This window comes from Saccostrea cucullata, unplaced genomic scaffold (genome assembly GCF_032062105.1).
Source record: "Saccostrea cucullata isolate Sc308-1 unplaced genomic scaffold, CSIRO_AGI_Scuc_v1 ctg7310, whole genome shotgun sequence".
In the NCBI taxonomy this organism is placed as follows: Eukaryota; Metazoa; Mollusca; class Bivalvia; order Ostreida; family Ostreidae; genus Saccostrea; species Saccostrea cuccullata.
Genome location: NW_026926936.1, coordinates 10,362 through 29,001, shown reverse-complemented (window position 1 = coordinate 29,001; position 18,640 = coordinate 10,362). Strand labels below are relative to the sequence as shown.

The following is an 18,640-nucleotide window of genomic DNA, read 5'->3' as shown; positions in this document are numbered from 1 at the left end:
TGTTTCTTTGCAGACCGTCCATCGTCCAATTTAAAGTCTTTACCCCTCCAAAATTATATGTTCTATTTTAAACAAATACACGGCTCATTTAATATATTTTTCCTTGTTTCTCCAGCATTTTTGGAGTTCGTTTTCAAAGTTCCCAAATGCAAAACGAAAATTTTATTGCTATTCGCTGCTCCGTGACGTCCTTTGACGTCATGATTTTTCGCTTTTTAATCAAGACCTTTCTGTCTATAGAAATTGATATCTTTTAAGCAAAGTGAAGTATTACATTAACTTTTAGCTTCTGAAGTAAAAAAAACAATACTAAATTTAAGCATTTAAATTTTATTTTGGTTTAAGGACAATTTTAAAGAGGTTTGCTACAGATATGAAAAGTGTATAATTATTAAATAACTCAGTTTTGACCCTGCTCCGTGACCCCATTTTTTCTGTCTTAAATCTTTGATAATTTTGATAAAAATTAAGATATATCCCAATTTTTTTGCTCAAAATATTTGAATCTGTTGTTAAAATATATGTACCAAATTTGGTTTAAATATGACGTTAAATACAAAAGTTATGACAAAAGTCTACGAACTTTTTGAATGACCCTCGTACTAGCTCCTCTAGTAGAATGAGCTTTAAAAATATCTATATTTAAGGAATACTTCATTTGAATTAAGTGTGAGTTAAAAAGTGCTACTCTTTTTATATTGCTAGGCGTATCAACAGGGGGACCAGAGGGGCTGCCCCCCCACTTTTTTTCCCCAACATTACCTTAACTATAGAAAATGTTCATTGAAAGGATGGTTGCCCCCCCCCCCCCCCACACACACACACACACTTTTTACGAAAGTATAGTGATATGAAGGAATTGTAGGAAAAATTGGAAGTGAAAGTAACTTGGTCTTGAAAAAGTTGGCCACTACCCCCAATCCACTAGTATTTGAAAGTTTTAAGTGCTGTGAAATTTTAAAGGTTTATTTTCACACATTCCATGGAGATTTTAATGCTGTTATTATAAATTAATTGTTTTTTTATATTGCTTAGTACTTCAGATTTTTTTAAAGTGTGTGATACATAAATCTTTGTATTCTAAGCTGTGTATATTTATTTTTAACTAAATTGTGCCATGGATGAAAAAAAGTGTTAGAAATAGTAGTAGCCATCAATAAACTGATGGGACTCCGATCCTCAGCCAGGAAGGACAACTCTTTTAATTTAATTTAAAAAGTCTCGAAATGAATCTTTAAAATTAATTAAAAATTAAAAATTATAATTAAAACTTTTCATGCAACAATTTTCATTATATACCTCTCAATGTGTTTCAAGGTTCTTTGAAGTTCTCAGAAAGGTCTGATTAAAAGTTGAAATTTTTACCCCGTAAAAGCATTTTAGAATTACATATATCAAGAAATTAATGTTCATTTTAATCTATTACAAACCACCAAATTACATATTAGTATGGATGTATACTGTAAACCGACTTTTATTTGTGTGTTACTTAGTAAAATCCACGAATTTTGCAACCTACTTTAAATCGTAAATATTAATAATCACAAACCATTTACCAGGTATTTTGAATTACATTCATGCATAATATTTCCTCATTCATGAAAATTAATGGTCACTGACTGATTTCAAAAGGATGAATCGCAAATTAAATATGACTTGAATAACAGTTGGTTAATTACATGAGTATTTTGAACATACATGTATATAGAATAAAGTATATTCATTAATATATTCATTGATTTACAGTTCATCTTTACCTCAAAGCAGGCTGTCAGAATATGCTGCAACAAACACCAGACCCCCATTGATCCCTGCCCAGACAAACAGGGGGATCTCCATACATTGGTCGTCCACACATTTGTCTATATCTTTAGGTCAATGTTAAGAAAAATATTAGGGTACACTGTACTTGCTCTTTAAACATACAAAAATTTATCAAATCATTATAACATGTATGAATAATACAAACATGGTGGCTGATTGATTTTTACATGTGTAAAAGTATATTTAATTAAACTTTTTTATTTGACATTTTAGTTGCTTTTTGATAATTAAGGCAGAGTGGCCATGAGGGAAAAATTAGGTCAATTCACTGTTGAAATTTTATATGCATTACTTTTACCAATCAAAACCATAGAACCTTTCTTTTGTATCATCTTTTAATTTTGATTCAATCTTTAACATAGCAAGAAAAGAAACCCTAAACAAAGGATACATTTTTTGATGATGCTGAACTTGAGATCTGTAGATTTGATCACACAGTAGTCAATCAGGCTGGCCACCAGTCCAGTCAGAACTCCAACAAAAAGCATGACGAGCCACCTTAACATCTCAATCACCACAATGTCCTGTCAAACAAGAGACTTACTGGGTTACTTTACAAGACCTAAGTTACTTTATAAGACTTAAGTTACTAAACAGAACTCCAACAAAAAACATGACTAACCACCTTAACATCTCAATCACCACAATGTCCTGTCATACAAATGATTTATTAAGTTACTTTATAAGACTTAAGTTACTTTATAAGACCTAAGTTACTTTAAAAGACTTAAGTTACTTTATAAGACTTAAATTACTATAAACAGAATTCCAACAAAAAACATGACGAACCACCTTAACATCTTAATCACCACAAAGTTCTGTCATACAAAAGGCTTATTAAGTTACTTTACAAGCATTTCATGTCATTAAAGCACTCCTGTTTTCACAGAACAGTACAATGCACGGTACAGCTGTACTTACCCTGACAGACTTCTTTTTCTCCTCCATTTCATATAACTCATTTTCACAATTATCATAATCCAAACTCTGTAATATAACACAGTCTATCATTAAAGACAAAAGAGGATTGTAGAAAAAATGTAAATGACAAAAACAGAAAATATATTTTAAATCTACTTTCATTATTATATATTGAAACATAGTTAATACAATGGAACTGTCAGCTAATTAGAGTATTAGTTATAAATTAAGTTAAGTTTATGTCAATGGCAAAGAAAGATACAAGTAGCTTTACACGGTATCTTATACAGACCTCATATTCCCCAGAGAGGACCTTCTCTGTTGCATAATTATGTTTATTTTCAGAATCATCTTCATCTTCTTCACTTGATTGATTAATTACCTGGAAGAATAAAATAATAAATATATGTCTTCTAATTTCAACCTTCTTTCAGATTTCATATATGTCATCATTTAAAACCTCAGGATCAACTTAATATTTGATATATTTTCAGCATTTCAGCATAAACAATGCTAGTATTGTACTGCTACAATGGTTTACTGAACTGGATACTTCATAATTAGGGCTGGTTAAGTACAATAGGGGTAATGTTGCTGACATGTAGTCATAAACTTATGAAGCGATAGTCATTATCGTGCTTATATTTTATATTATCAAGGAAATCATAATACATGATAATCAAGGTCCCTGATATAATTCGTCCAAATCACAACACCTTCTGAACACTGATGATTCTGATATACTGATATATAGTACTTATGAAATGTAACTTGAATGGACTCTTCACCATTTTCAGCATTTATTAACAGTATATAAACAGTGTTAACGTGTTGAAATACATACTGAATGAGGTCTACTGTTAATCAACGGAGTTGTCTCTGAATCGTCCATGATCACGTGAAAATCATATGTTGTTTTGCTTCCTTATTCCAAGAATAATGTTTACATTACGTTATTGAAAAACTAAGAGGACTTCCGAAAAATGAAAGTGAAAATCAGTCAACTCTTTCTAGATTGTTTCACGTGTTATGTATATTATTTTTCTCGAAGACATAACTTTACCATATGATTTGATGTTTCTATTAAGAATTAATCCATATCTTCAAAATAAGATCAAATAGATGATATCTTAACTCACTTAAGTTAAATTACTGACATTGAATAATACTTTATCGACAATGGTTAGGTCGACTTATCTGAGGGATGCATGCCGTTCAACATGGCGGAGGAAGACGACCCGGTTTTGCATGAGGTATTTATTTTAGCTTGTTAAGTTTTTATTTCTCAGTTTCCATGTATAACAGGGTTTACCTTTAGTCAACAGTACTGGAAAATGCATCTCTTTTGAGCTAATCAATGAAAGATTTGTGAACTTACAGTTTTAGGTGAAATTAGTTATTGCACCACATGCCATCACCCTGTCTGCAATTCGCTGTGTTAAAAATCAAAACAAAAGTACGCGGGTATGTTAAGGCAGCACATGGACCAAAATTCGGCGAATTAAGACTTTTTTTATAATTATGTAACACTAATAAATCGGAAAAGTCAAGCATAAAACTTTTGTTATAATTATGCATTGTATAGACTTCAATGGGACTTATACTACATGAAGCACTTCACCACGACGTCACCACGTGACGTCTATAATTAGAAAATATGCCTTAATGAAAAAGTGAAATGTTCAACACTACCCCGGGGATAATTAATTTCAATTTGTAATAATAATTATGGAAAAACATCTGTGTACCATGAAAAGTGCTGCTAGAATCCTACTGTCCTATCACAGAAATAATTATTCAACACTTTCTGACGAAACCTTCCCAAAATTTTTACATTTTGTTCATAACATCGAAAAAAATGCATTAATTCCGGTAAACCATACGATTCTAGCAGCACTTTCCAAAAACAATAGAATAAGATCTTTAGATAGAAACAAAAATTAAGTTTCAAAGTGTGCGGCGTAGTGTTGAACTTTTGCATCTTATTTGTTAAGAACGACAGAGGAAAGGCTGATCGGCAAGTAAACACCCTCCCTGCTTTAATTTTACAAAGAAATTGTTGAAGTATATTACCATACCTTATTCATAAGCTTTATTCCCACATGAATCACACATGATATTTATTCTGAATGCTTTTAAACTCCGATTCCTTGTGTTTGTTTACATGAATTCTCGTTACATTTCACTTTCTTGTGTTTGTTTACATGAATTCTCGTTACATTTCACTTTCACTCTGCTACTGCATGATCAACAGTTATGACGTCACGGGTTTGGTATTTAACCCCTGTGATAACTACAGAGACCCAGAAACGACAAAATTCTGTTTGTAATTATGCCTCTGCATATTTTGATTAATTTTTACGACCTCAAATCAGTCTTAGATATCGACTATAAGAAATTGTTATCTCTAAACTTCACGTCATATAGCTTACTATGATGTCATATCATATAGGCAAGTAGAATATTTGGTTGTAACCTACCTGCGTATTACATTTAGTTGAAATAACAACTCCTTTTAAAGGCCGAGGTTTTCAACCGTACGGTTTTCCTCAGGTAAGTTTGGTGTGGGGTGGAGCTTAATCGAAGCGGCTGAGAAGCCCCGAGGGAACGACGCTGGCTTGTGTATACTACCTATATACACAAAATGTTACCTGAGCCCCTGAGTGTATTACCTGTATGCGTTTCCTACGACTTTGTAAACCGAGGCCGTTTTTTTTTTTTTCATGTTTAGCTCATGAATTGAAATGCGAAATAAAGCATTTTTTGTTGCAGACAGAATCCTTTTCAATTTCTTTCTTTTAAAATAATTGATTTTTTTAATGATTCGACATTTTTTTTTATATACAGTGTGTTTCTTAATGAAGTGTTATAACGAAAATACATTGAGCATCAAAATCTGTCGTTGTAATCTGGCGACAAAAAGGGAAGTAATTCAAATTACACGTCGTCTACGCAAAACGAAAGAAGAAAGTGAATAATAAAACAGTCTCTCGGTAAATAACAGTAAAACTTAGAAACGATGTTTTGAGAATAAAATGTTGAAGTAGAAATATTATTGTCTAGATAAATATCTTTTTAAGATAAACCCTACTTGATTTTTTCATAACACATGGTCGGTGAAAATGGCCAGGGCTTCGGACCGAAGTTGATTCCCCGACAACTATGAAACGGGAAAAGAATCATCTGCATTGTTTTTTTTCTTTCGGGATTCATTGTTAATTTGAATTTATTTTCAAACAATAAATACAAAGCAAGATGTTATATTCCGAGTAATTTCTCATCTAAAACTTATTATTATACCGTAACTACATCACCATGTCTCGAAGAAAAGCGACACGTACAGGTTTGTCTTATAAATATAAATTCGGTTGAACAATGTTACAATGTTGTCATACTTGTTTTAAAAAATAATTTTATTTAATTCCATGATACTAGCTTCAAACGTAGGTCGGTTTATTTTGTTAATAAATGAAGGAATAAATGATTAATTCATGTTTTGACACGGAAATTTGAATTTTCGAATGTAATCGTGATATGAAATCCTCCCTTTTAAAATTAAATTTATAATATATATTACATAGCCATGATTTTCTTGTCATTTATTTAATTATTTGATAGATTGATTATATTTATGATATATTCTTATGAATTAAAGAAAGAAAAGAACGATTTGATTGCTTCTTTATCACGTTGGCATACAGTGCGGTAGGCATCAAAAGCCTGAAAGTTAATTCGATGGTAGGTACGATCTCCAGACAAAGTACACAAGATATACACAACAGCAGCAAACTAAATGTCAATCAAATCAAAGTATCCAATCCCAGACTTAATTTCAGATGATTGACAGGGGTTCTAAGACCAGGTAAATTTGAAGGAGGTGCTTATTTCCTCCCCCTTTAAGGGCATTAATTAAGTTGTATCTCATAATGGCATGAGTTTTGTACCAATAATTTTATTTTAAAAGTATATGTATATTGTTTATTAATTTTTACCAATGTTCTGATACTTTGTAACTTAGCAGGGTTCGACACTAATATTTTTAGGCTTTGGTCTGGCCAGACTAGTGCTTTTTAACTTTTACTAGTCTGCAAACAAATTCATGAGTCCATCCAAAAACAAGACAAAAAAAAACGCAAACATCAATGTTTTAAAACAGTAAATTTGAAACACAATTATTACAATGTACTTGTAATACTTTTTTGAAATAAAGCATTTAGGGAAAGTGTTTCAGATTTGTTGAAAGCTTGCAATCAGGAAGAACGATCATATTCCCTATCTTGTTCTTTTTTTCTCTAGGCCTTTGCATTACATCCAAAATGTCTAACATCTTTCTTTATCTCTCATACTAAATAATTCATGATTGATTCATCATTTCTACTTGAGATTCAATAATAAAGTGCACAGATAAACCTTTTATGCGTTATTTTCAGATTTATGTTTTCATTTGTTGTTTTCATGTGATATAGTTAAGAATTAGTAAAATGTGTGGCATATGTTTTATTTTCAGATTGATGTATTCATTTCCAAGAGTCTTGCAGATAAATTGTACTTACTGCAGGTAGGACAAATGAAATTTGATACATATCTTTAAAGTAAGCTTTAAAATATAGATTATATGATATGGAAATCCATTCAAAGTGTCCGCTAATAAAACCGTCCTAGTCAAAGCGTCCCCTGATTTTAGTCAAAGCGCCCCCCAACATATTTTTATAGTGAAAAATACCGCCCCCAAATAATGGTCAAAGCATCACCTAATTTTTGTGAAAGCGCCCCGATATCTTTCTATAGAAAAAATTTGTTTCAAAACCTTTCCCAAGCAATGGTCAATCTGTGAATTCATCACTGTTTTACAGATGAGTGATTCTGGGATGTACACTCCTAGATTATTAGTTTAATGTAAGACTTTGACTTACTTAAGGACAATATAGGTGAGCTCTTTAATGTCTGATTACCTATGTTTTTTCTAGTACCCTGTTCGTCCTGGTAGAATGACTTATGATGATGTAGACATTCTCGCTGCAAGAGTTAAACCAGTTCAGAAGAAAGTGAGTGAGAAGTAAAGTAACTATTTCTGTTATTTCTTCTACAATGATGTGAGTTGAGTTTAATGATGTGAGTTGAGTTTAAAGTAATTTAATGATTTTTATTTTTCTATGTAATTTAGGTAGAGATTGAAGCAACGATCAACACTAGGAGTCCTCATTATGCCAGGAGCAAGGGAGAACAGATTGCATTGAATGTTGATGGTGCCTTTGGTTCTTCATCAGATTCAATGTATTCTAGGTAGGAATGGAAATATATCCAGTTTTTATTTGAAAAATAGATAATTGTTTTGGATCATAAAAAGTGTCTATTAAACGTTGTTGAAATTGTCAAAAAACAGAAAATTTTGATTTTTTTTAAATTGAAGGGTGATTTGGGTAATTTTTAAATTAAAGAAATACTACAATAATGTTAATTATGACAAGATTGAAGTAGATCACGTTTATTTTTAGGGGTGGATCACATGTATTTACCTAATGCATTGCAATGCTCGTTTCAGTGACAAAATGGATAAGCAGGTGCTGACCTCAGTTTCTACAGGAGAAAAATCTGGCAGATATGCTGCAGGGATTTTCAAAGATGGTAACTTGACAGTTTAAATTGTAAAATATAACTGATTTTATTCATTGTATACCCATTCCATACAATTTTGCCAAGTCCAAAATGTAAATGTAATCCTTAAATTTGTTTTCATGGACATAATTCTTGTGTATTAAATCCCCCCCCCCCCAATTTTATAACATGTATTGCTGTTTACTTCTAACAAAATCTTCAGTAAATTTTAGACTTAAATAAATGTGTGAAAAATATTATAAATGATTTAACTATGTGTATCACAGTATGTTTTATGTTGTTTATTTACAGGAGAGCTACATTTGACTCCATTGAACGCCATTATTCAGATGAGACCCAGTTTTAGTTACCTGGACAGAGCAGATCTAAAAATAAAATCTGAAGTGGGTCCAGCAGGAGATGGGGGTCAGTCTTTTTTTTGACAGAACTTTCATTAAAACTGAATACCTAGTTGCCACAAAGCATCTATGGCCATGGGTGAAGGAGATTCAATTTTGTTTAAATGAAGAGCCTTATCCTCTTTCAAGACCCTATGGAGTTAGGTGGGGCTAAAACAGGAAATCTGTTTTACATTGAAAAATCTGGAAATCTTCTGGAAAAATAGGACCATGGTTAATAAGATTAAATGCAAGCATCCTCATGCCCTGTAGATTCAAGTTTATTCAAATCAAGAAATTAAGGCCCAAGAGTGTGTGATGAGGCCACAGTTCTATTAAGAACCTTAGTCAAGGTTAATCAGGTTAGCATTGTGGCTCAAGGGCTTTTTTTGTTGTAGGTGAGTCTTCCCAGGATGAGGAGGAGGAAGTGAAGCCGGTCACGGTCAAGTTTGCCCAGCAGGAATCGGAGGAGGCCAAAGCTCGCCGGATGGCCTCTTTCAACTATCTCCAGAAAAAACAACAGGAGGAGGCCTGGCAGCCCCTCAACTATCACAGCATTAGTGTCAGTGTTCTTACCACAGAAGTATATTGTTATTATACACATGTAACCAATGTTAGCATATTATACTCATAAGAGAAGTATTGCTTAACCCTAGAAATCTGAAATATGGTTAGAGCTGTCCAAAACCCTTGAGATATTCAAGTGTTTTAGATAAGTAATTATATTTAGAGTGATCAAGGGAGGCAATGCACTTTGATGTAACATAATCAAAGTTCAACAGTACCATTTCTTTATATTGGCAAAATCCTGATCTCTTTTTGATCCATGAAATTTCATCTATGCTATATTAATTTGTGGATGTTCCATACTTAAATATAATGACTTGATGGATATATGAAAAATTGGTAGCTTAATCCTATTGTTTTATACATTCTCTACATGAGTATATTGGTTTGTAAATTAATATTTTTTGTGTTGATTTATCAGAGTGGTAGGGCTGAGTCCGAGAGGCTTCAGTTGTATGCTGGGAAGGGTGACGAGTTGTCAGAATTCCAGTTACAGCCCGGGGAATACCTACAGGCCCTCATGCCTGAGACAGACCAAGCAAAAGAGTAAGTATTCTCAATAGTTTAAGTTGATGTGTGTAACCAAAGTATTTTATATAATCCACTCTTTAACATTGTAATGTATTGCAATGTTAAATACTCATGGTAAAGTAATTTCTTGTGAATTAGAATGAAGTAATGGTTTCTCATGCTTTTCATTCTTCAAAATGGCTTTTATTGAATTTCAAGTGTATTGAAATCAGTTTTAGTCAGTAAAATTGGTTTAATATTAAATGCAGGAAATGACTGTAGATTGAAATATGTACATGTATGATAAAGTCCATAGACACCGTTTTCTGTAAGAGATTATGTCTATATAATTAACAGAGAGATGCCTGCAATGCCGAGTAATGTGTTGTCTCTGATACAACTGAGAACCATGCCCCTACAGGACCAAGTCAAAACATTATTAACAAATGGTGAGTAGTAATGTGTAGTACATATACAGTGATGCAAAATTGTGTTGAAGTTTTGTATTTTTAACATATCAGGTGGACTGGTGTTTGTCATCTTGAAAGTGAGTCTGATTTACGTCTTAGAAATGTCTATGGATTGCATATTGCTGGGTATATTTTTTAATATTTCTATTTTATGTAAATTCTTCAGCCAAAGTAATCCGTTTTAGCCAGCTGCTGGCACTGCTTCCTCAAGGTGTGGACGCTACAGCTGTTCTCAGATCTCTACAACAGGTGGCAGTGTTAGTTCAAGGTTGCTGGGTTGTCAAAAGGTTAGTCTAATAAATATCATATAAAAATGAATTTTTGAAATGAATTCAGTGAATGTTTTACCCAAGTAGACTGTCGGGAACATGTATGCATATTTACTATTTGAATATGAAAATTAAGGAGTCTTCATAATGGTATCTGAAAAATATTATGATGTCACTTAAAATGATGTACACTGTATGCTCACTTGTGAGTGGACTTTTATTTTGAGAAAAACTTTCTTCCATGCACTCCAAACTGATTTTTAAAGAATGCTTAGTAATTAATTTGTCTTTCAGATGGTGAGCACTCCAATTTTGAGGATGGGATTTTCTCTCTCTTCTTAATTATGCAACACTTGATTAACAATTTTTAAATGTTTATATGGGTATATGAAATATACATACTGAATTTCATATTATACTTTTATGAACAGTGAGATTCTGTATCCAAAAGAGGCTACCAGTCCCCACAGTGGTGTGTCAGCAGAGCATCTCTGTAGAGGTAGAGACTATGTGGTAAGTGTTTAGTGTAGAGATAGTTATTGTGTTAAATTACCGGGTACTGAAATTTCAGGAATAATTTTACCTGTATTTATCTGAGTAGAGCTAAAATTGTAGTGTCTTTGATAGCATCATTAGTGTTCTAATTCACCCAGACTAAAAATTCATTACATAATAGAATTATATATACATTAATGAATATTATATTATCATATACTGTGAAATCACAAATTTTCGTGGGAGTTTAATTTTTGTTGTTTTCGAGGTATGAATCGGCCCACGAATTCATGTTCACCATGAAATTTAAAATGTTACATGCATAACCACTGAACAATTCTTCATCCACGAATTCAAATCCCCACAAGCTAAGAGTTTTTACCCACACCACGAAATTTTGACCCCACGAAAATATGTGATTTTACAGTAACAGTATTGAATGCACTTACTTAATCACTTTTAAATTTGAGAGATTCAGTTCTTGTAAATATTTCTCTGTTGTTGTTTTTTTCCCCAGATGTGGAGATTCACCCAGTCTAGACATGTCACAAGAAAGGATATAGCTTCCATTGTCAAGGTACGATGCTGCATTAAAATTTCTTTGTAATCTTTTTATTCATGTTTTCTGCACTTTATTTCAAAATTGTAAATGAAATAAATATATTTATATTGTAGCTACCAGCTGAGGATGTCAAAGATATCCTTGAACAAATTTCACATATTCGAGTCAATTGTGGCTGGGAATTCCTGTTTACATATGACTTAGATTTTACATGCAGGTAAGGTGAAATATACCATTTAAAACCAAGAAAATACTTGTGAAAAGGATTAGTAGTATTATTTTTGAGTCTACTCACAGTCTCTATAGTTTTTAACTTTACTGTTAAATAAACTTTCATAGAAACTTATCATCAGCTTCATTATATTAAAACCAGTGAATATGTACAGTCAAATTTCATTTTCTTAAACTCCTTGGAACCAAGAAAAAACAGATATCCGAAAGTCTAAAATATAGAGGTTAATATGCCATATGTTTAATAAATAATAATAATCACTTCAACATATCCATCACATTTGAGATATCAGAGTTCAAGATGTCAAAATTCAGCTGTATACAATATGTTTGCCAATAGAGATGTAATTTTCTGAAAAAAAACAGGTATCCAGATATTGTTCAAAGACAGAAAATGTTATGGGAAGCTAAATACCAGGGTCTGGCCAAACTTCTGAAAATCCCCAAGGAACATGATAAGAAGTTCAAAGACAAAGGTACTTTGGTATACATGTAGTTAAAATGAAAATAATCAAAGCTACTAGTTTTGTTTATAAGACTTTGCAAGAGGGTTATTTTTGCAAAATTTCCAATTCTGATTGGAATAAACATTTGACAAATTTTACTTAATTCAAACATGGATTATTCATTAATGAAAAACAATGCTGCAATATTTTAGTTCTTTATAAAGAAAAAGCGAATATTTGATTATGAAATATTCTTATGAAATAATGTGAACAAAACTTATTTTAAAGAACCACCCATTTCACCGGGGGAAAAGCCAGCAAGACGACGCAGAAACTCCTCAAGGTCCTCAACAGGGACCCGCAGAAAACGGACATTAAGTGGTCGGTCTTTGTCCGACTACAGTGACGCTGAAATGGATGCCATCAAACAGGATCTAGAAAACCATGACGACTTTTCTTCCAGGAAAGAGGAGCCAATGGAAGTGTCCTCTTCTAAACTTTCAAACTTTAACGGTACCCTAGAGGTCACCCCTGATTCTAACTGTGATACTACCAAGGGAGAAAACTCTTCTGATTCTCCCGAATTTAAACTGGAAATCCTTAATTTTGTGAAGGAGAAACTGAATACAAGATTTGTGGTTAGTGCAAGTGAACTTCAAAGATTATTTCAGATGCATCTGGCTCAGAGTCCCCCAGGGCAAATTCTGGCTACAGGGGTGTCAGATAAAATGCTGGAGGAATCGGCTCTGAAAGTGGGAGGGGTGCTACTACAAAACCAGGTCAGTCTCACAAAAGTAAAGATAAGCACTATTGTAAATATTAAAAAAAAGTAAAGTTTGTTTCTATTTTAAGGTGATATGATGGTTGCAAGCATTGATTATAGAAAAATAAATGTGGGGTGCACCTATTGTTATACGCCCGTCTTAAGACGGGACGTATTATGTTATAGGCTTTGTGTCCGTCCGTCTGTCCGTCTGTCTGTTAGCTTTTTCGTTTCCGGCTCATAACTTTAATACTACTAGGCCTAGGATTATCAAACTTTGTCATGTGATGCATCTTGGGTAGAAGGTGTGTCGCGCACAAAAAGTAGGTCGCTCTGACCTTTTACTAAGAAGTTATAGCCAAATATGGAAAAATCCTTTCCGGCCCATAACTAGAAAACCATAAGACCTACAATCATCAAACTTGGCCAGTTTATGCATCTTAGGTAGAAGGTGTGTCGCGACCTATTTCAAGGTCACTGTGACCTTTAATTTAAGTGAATTTTTAAAAAAAAAATGAATCTTTTTACTATTCATTTACACATCTCAAATAATGTAAAAGTATTGCACTGTTCTTATTAAAAAAGTGTTAAATCAAGAAAATACTTATTTTTTTTAAGCATATACTTGACAGCAATCTAAAACAAATATAATGTATGTTAGAGAAATCCCATGTCTCCCATGAGTGTAATTATCAGGCACTGGTCAAGAAGAATTTTGATAACAGAAAATTGCATGTCAAATTAGAGAGAAATTAATGGGTTTTGAGTGCAGCAGTTAACTGACAGAGCATTGGCGTTATCTATATCCCTTGAGAATTGGGCAAATGGGTAAAGCGCCTGTTTGATTAGAAATAACTTTTGTTGACTAGCTAAGTTTTGAAATGAATTTGATGAAAAGTAATTAAAACTAATTTGATATTGCATAATAGACTAATCTGATATTATGTAATATTATTAATTTAAAAACTAATTTTAACATGGGGTGGGGTTGAATCAGCATGTCCATATGAATTACATACTAAAACCTGTCGGACATTAAATCTCAACCAAAAAAAAATCTGAGAGTATTTTATATGTTTTTGAAAAAAAATTATGGTAGATAGTGCAGACCCATTCATCTCTTGGCAGTAATGAGTAGACAAGCATCCAGTTAAAGATTAATTAATGAGTTCAATGTAGGAAGGCTTGTTGTCTCAGTCGCTCTGATTAGTGATTAAGCAGCCCTTTGGGGATTATACAGAACTGCTGGTCAGTTTATAACATATGTCATTTGATGGCCAGCCTTTTTTTCAAAATTGATTTGGTATAGATTAAGTTGTTAAGACTAATTTGATCATGGGCATTTGACAAGGTCTAACACAACCAGCACAGAAATCTATCAGTGATGTAATATTTATTATAATTGATGCCTAGATCACAGGGGATGGATAAATATTTTAAGGAATTGAAAAATCTTAGAATCAAGGTTGAAGTGATTTTCTTGCACCTAAACTGTTCAAGAAAATTGTAATTTTTGACGGGCGTATCATGCTGTGGCGCGGCACTTTATGTGTTCAGTTGTATTCATATGCAGAGTTAAAAAGCATGATGATTTGTGTGTCACAGTGTTGTACATGTACATGCAGTAGATAGGAAAATGCTTTTTAGATGTAAATCTAGTAGTAAATAAAATATACATGTACCATTATCATTGTATATCATAGAACTACATTGTATTCCAAGAAAGAAGAACTTTTTTTTAATATGGAAAAAAAAATCTTAAGTAAAGAAAACATCCTTTTATGATACTGAAATTTGATTTTGCATTGAGGAAATATATGTCTTACCATTTATAGGTGATACTGTGTGCAGAATATTTATTTGTATTCCTAATGATAGTGTATATCTAAGTGTGTTCTTTGCAGTGGCCACCAAATTCTCAACAAGAACCTATATACGCCTTACCAAAAACTGGAGATAAACTGGACCCTGTATGTTTCTACCATGTCTACTTTTAGTATTGCTTGAAATTATCAACAAGTTTACATATCTATAAAAACAGTTGTCTTAAAGTTTATTATTTTGTATATTTCAAATTGAGTGTGTGTTTATTTTACAGTGAATGTGTCTTGGTATACAGTTTCTGTTTTGTTTAAACAGGCCCGTGGCGTGTTGTTGAACTACTTTACCTCTAGTCATAAAATCAACAGGAAACAGTTTATGAAGCTGGTAGAGGAGCAATGTGGGTTAACTCTCTCGGAACAGGACACAAAACTATTACTCAAGGTGAGTTTACAAGACAATAGCTATAAACATTCTGTTACTCAAGTCGAGTTACCAGCCAAGAGCTGGATTCTGTTTAATAGAGTTACTAGGCAACCACTGTTAACATTGTATTACTCAAGGTGAGTTACTAGGCAACAGCTGTAAATATTCCGTTACTCAAGGTAAGTTTTCAGGCAACAGCTGAAAACTGAACATTCTCTAAAGTTTTACTTGGTAGGCCAGCTACTACCTTGACTACTGGGTAAATGAAAATAGTTGTAAGTCACAAAATTTCTTCAGATTCCCTTCTAGAGATTGTTGAAATGTACATTCAATTTCGTTATGTGTAAAGGGTAGTAAGATGCTGGTCTTTATCTTTTACAGGACTACTGTGGTCAGAAAGGCAATTCCTGGATGTTGAAGGGAACTATTCCTGCCACATGACCCCGGCTGTTTTATAGTTGTACTTAATCTTGCTTTTGTTAGACTGTTGTTGTAATAAATTATGAGATGATAAACCTTTGTCAGTTTTAATTTCAAATGAATGTAAGTAATATTGAGAAATGTACCATAGATATATGAAAAAATTTGAACTTGCCTGTTTAAGTAAGCTTTTTTTTTTATCAAAATTTGTCCATTGTCTGTTGTTGTCATGCACTGTTATATCCCTGCTCCGAAGGAGAGGGAGGTATACTGTTTCACCCGTGTGTGTCTGTTCATCAGTTTTCTCAGTGACTACTCTGCTGATGCTGGAAATTTTAGTACATTCTTCGATGAGGCATTCCATATGGTGGTATTCATTTTTGTTGTAATTTTTAATTGGATGTCAACTTCCTCTTAATCCAAGCATCTGTACATGATACCACACATAAAAAATTTTCGTTTAAAATAAATGTAACAAAACAATTCTGCCTGTTACTAAAATTTATCAGAATTTTTGTTTTAACACACATTTTTTTTCAAAGTTCTTCATGAAAACAAGAGGCCCATGGGCCACATCACTCACCTGGGTAGCTTTGACCATGCTGTTCTTTACCAGATTTCCCTCTAGTAATACATATTGTGACCCCACCCTGGCAAACAGGTCATAGTTTGGACAATTTAAAATCTATACTACCCAAGGATGCTTTCGCATAAATTTCAGCTTTTTTGTCCCAGTAGTTCCTGAGAACAGCTGGATTTGTAAAGTTTTTAGGTCACCTGAGTAAACTCAGGTACTGATTTAAATAAAACATTGCTCGTCATGTTGAAATTAAAGATGATCCCAGTTCAAAAAAAATTACATGGATCAGAAATATTTTATCCCAAATACTAAAGGAACAAGATGTGTTAGTGAAACACTATGCGCCCTGCGGCAACAAAGTTATAAAAACATTTTAGCTTATATGTTACACTCAAGGTCACAAGGTCATTGATCTTGGTGTTATTTGCAAGAACTTGATTAGTGAAGTATGCATACGAAATATGAAGTTTCTATCTCTCATGGTTCAAAAGTTATTCAAAAGGTTCAAAAAAGCTATCTTTAGCATATACAATGTAGGACACAGTCGAGGTCACAAGGTCATTGACCTTGGTGTCCTGTGAAAGGGATTAATTAGTGGAGTATGTATGCCAAATATGAAGTCTCTATCTTTTATGGTTCAAAAGTTATGCTGAAGGTTAAGGTTTGCCGACAAAAAAGCTATATTTAGCGTATAGGTCACAGTCAAGGTCACAAGGTGACTAACCATGGTGCTATTTAAAAGAGCTATATCAGTGGTGTAGGCATGCTAAATATGAAGTCTCTTTCCTTTATGGTTCAGAAGTTAAGGCGAAGGTTAAAGTTTGCAGTAAAAAAACTATTTTAGCATATAGGTCACAATCAAGGTCACAAGGTCAATGACCTTCGTGTCATTTGAAAGTGCTTAATTAGTAGAGTATGAATATTAAATATGAAGTCTCTTTCATTCATGGTTTAAAAGTTAGAGCGAAGGTTAAAGTTTGCAGACAAACAGATAGTTGCAGAACTGTAGCGTTATGGTTTTATATATTAGTCTTGCCCATAACGCTACAGATCCCGTAATGCAAAAATTAAATGTGCAATTTACGGCGCAAGATTTTTGCGCACTGTTTGGTAGAATTTCTCCACTTTCCAACTTTTTCAAATCATCTACCTTTCCCTTCATAATTCTAGACACATTTGTTAAATAAATCTGTATATTTTATACACCTCCCAACACTTTATAGTCGTCTCTACAAGCGATAAACTCGCTTGAATTAGAATTTTCTGCAATCCCCCAGACAATTCAAATCAAGCAAGGCAGTTTAATGCCTGTAGAGGCGACTATAAAGGGTTGAGAGGAGGATAAAAGATACAAATTTGTTTACGAATGTGTCTGGAATTAGCAGGTGAAAGGTAAATGATTTACTAAAATTGGAAAGTGGAGAAATTCTCCCAAACAGTGCGCAAAAAAAAATCTTGCGCCGTGAATTGCACATTTTTTGCATTACGGGATCTGTAGCGTTATGGTCAAGACTAATATATAAAACCATAATGCTACAGTTCTGCAGCTAACAAACAGATAAACAGACAGACAGGACAAAAACAATATACGCCTCGGATCTATCGATTCGGGCGCATAAAAATGTTGTCTGTCAGTATGATGAGTCATTGAAACGTAATGTTCAAATTGATTCATGGCGAACACTCAAGAACATACCAAGCACATCCTCCCGCTTTTCCACAAAACATTCCAACAATTCTTAAGCAGTTCAGAAATTTTGTGTAGTTCGCACTGTTTGTAAGGATTGTCTTAATAAAGGGCCAAATTTCAAAGAGAAATGCTTTAAAATAGACTGATAAAATTATTGTTTAAAAACGATTTTTAAAATAAGAAGTTTGACTTTTAATAAATGAGCAGATCTAACATCTAAATTAGATTGATATTTGAGTTAGCACCATCCAGTGTAGGGCTATATATTTTTTTTTAAAAATCAAACAAAAATTATATTAATAAAATAAAAGTAAATTAAATTAATGAAAATTACCACTGTTCATTGAGATTTTTATTTTTATCATTTAGCTTCAATTTGAAAACAAAAATATATTCCTCCCTCCCTCCTGGGTCTGAAAACCCCCAGGCGGCATTTCCAAACAAACATTCTTTAAGGATGGTCCTAGATGATGCAAACATGGAAGGCAAGACAGTTAAATCAATAATGATCGGGTTCTTGGGCAGAATGGTGTTTGGTCAAATCAGCTAGGGCCAACAATCATATGAAAGATGCCTTAGCTCAAATTACACACTCGGAAAAATTATCATCCAAGAATAACGACAATTTGTCTTTCAGAGGTGAATTTATCAG

General features: G+C 33.0%; 2 protein-coding genes across 2 annotated transcripts; one reads left to right on the top strand and one right to left on the bottom strand.

Annotated features, from left to right (window-relative positions):
• Nucleotides 1–1,758: 1,758 nt before the first annotated feature.
• Nucleotides 1,759–3,693, bottom strand: LOC134272958 (H(+)/Cl(-) exchange transporter 7-like). The gene is made up of 5 exons (XM_062755129.1): nucleotides 3,590–3,693; nucleotides 3,038–3,127; nucleotides 2,746–2,811; nucleotides 2,216–2,348; nucleotides 1,759–1,868 (listed from the first exon to the last, which is right to left on the bottom strand). The coding sequence occupies exons 1-5, from the start codon at nucleotides 3,635–3,637 to the stop codon at nucleotides 1,759–1,761; spliced, it is 447 nt and encodes a 148-aa protein (XP_062611113.1). The 5' UTR covers nucleotides 3,638–3,693.
• Nucleotides 3,694–3,937: 244 nt separating this feature from the next.
• On the top strand, nucleotides 3,938–15,813 carry LOC134272959 (DNA-directed RNA polymerase III subunit RPC5-like). Its single transcript, XM_062755130.1, has 18 exons — nucleotides 3,938–3,998; nucleotides 7,253–7,303; nucleotides 7,713–7,790; nucleotides 7,910–8,028; nucleotides 8,288–8,370; nucleotides 8,653–8,766; nucleotides 9,137–9,300; nucleotides 9,727–9,851; nucleotides 10,173–10,264; nucleotides 10,452–10,572; nucleotides 10,986–11,067; nucleotides 11,567–11,626; nucleotides 11,725–11,828; nucleotides 12,209–12,318; nucleotides 12,577–13,067; nucleotides 14,956–15,021; nucleotides 15,191–15,316; nucleotides 15,680–15,813. The coding sequence occupies exons 1-18, from the start codon at nucleotides 3,954–3,956 to the stop codon at nucleotides 15,737–15,739; spliced, it is 2,091 nt and encodes a 696-aa protein (XP_062611114.1). The 5' UTR covers nucleotides 3,938–3,953; the 3' UTR covers nucleotides 15,740–15,813.
• The last annotated feature ends 2,827 nt before the right edge of the window (nucleotides 15,814–18,640 follow it).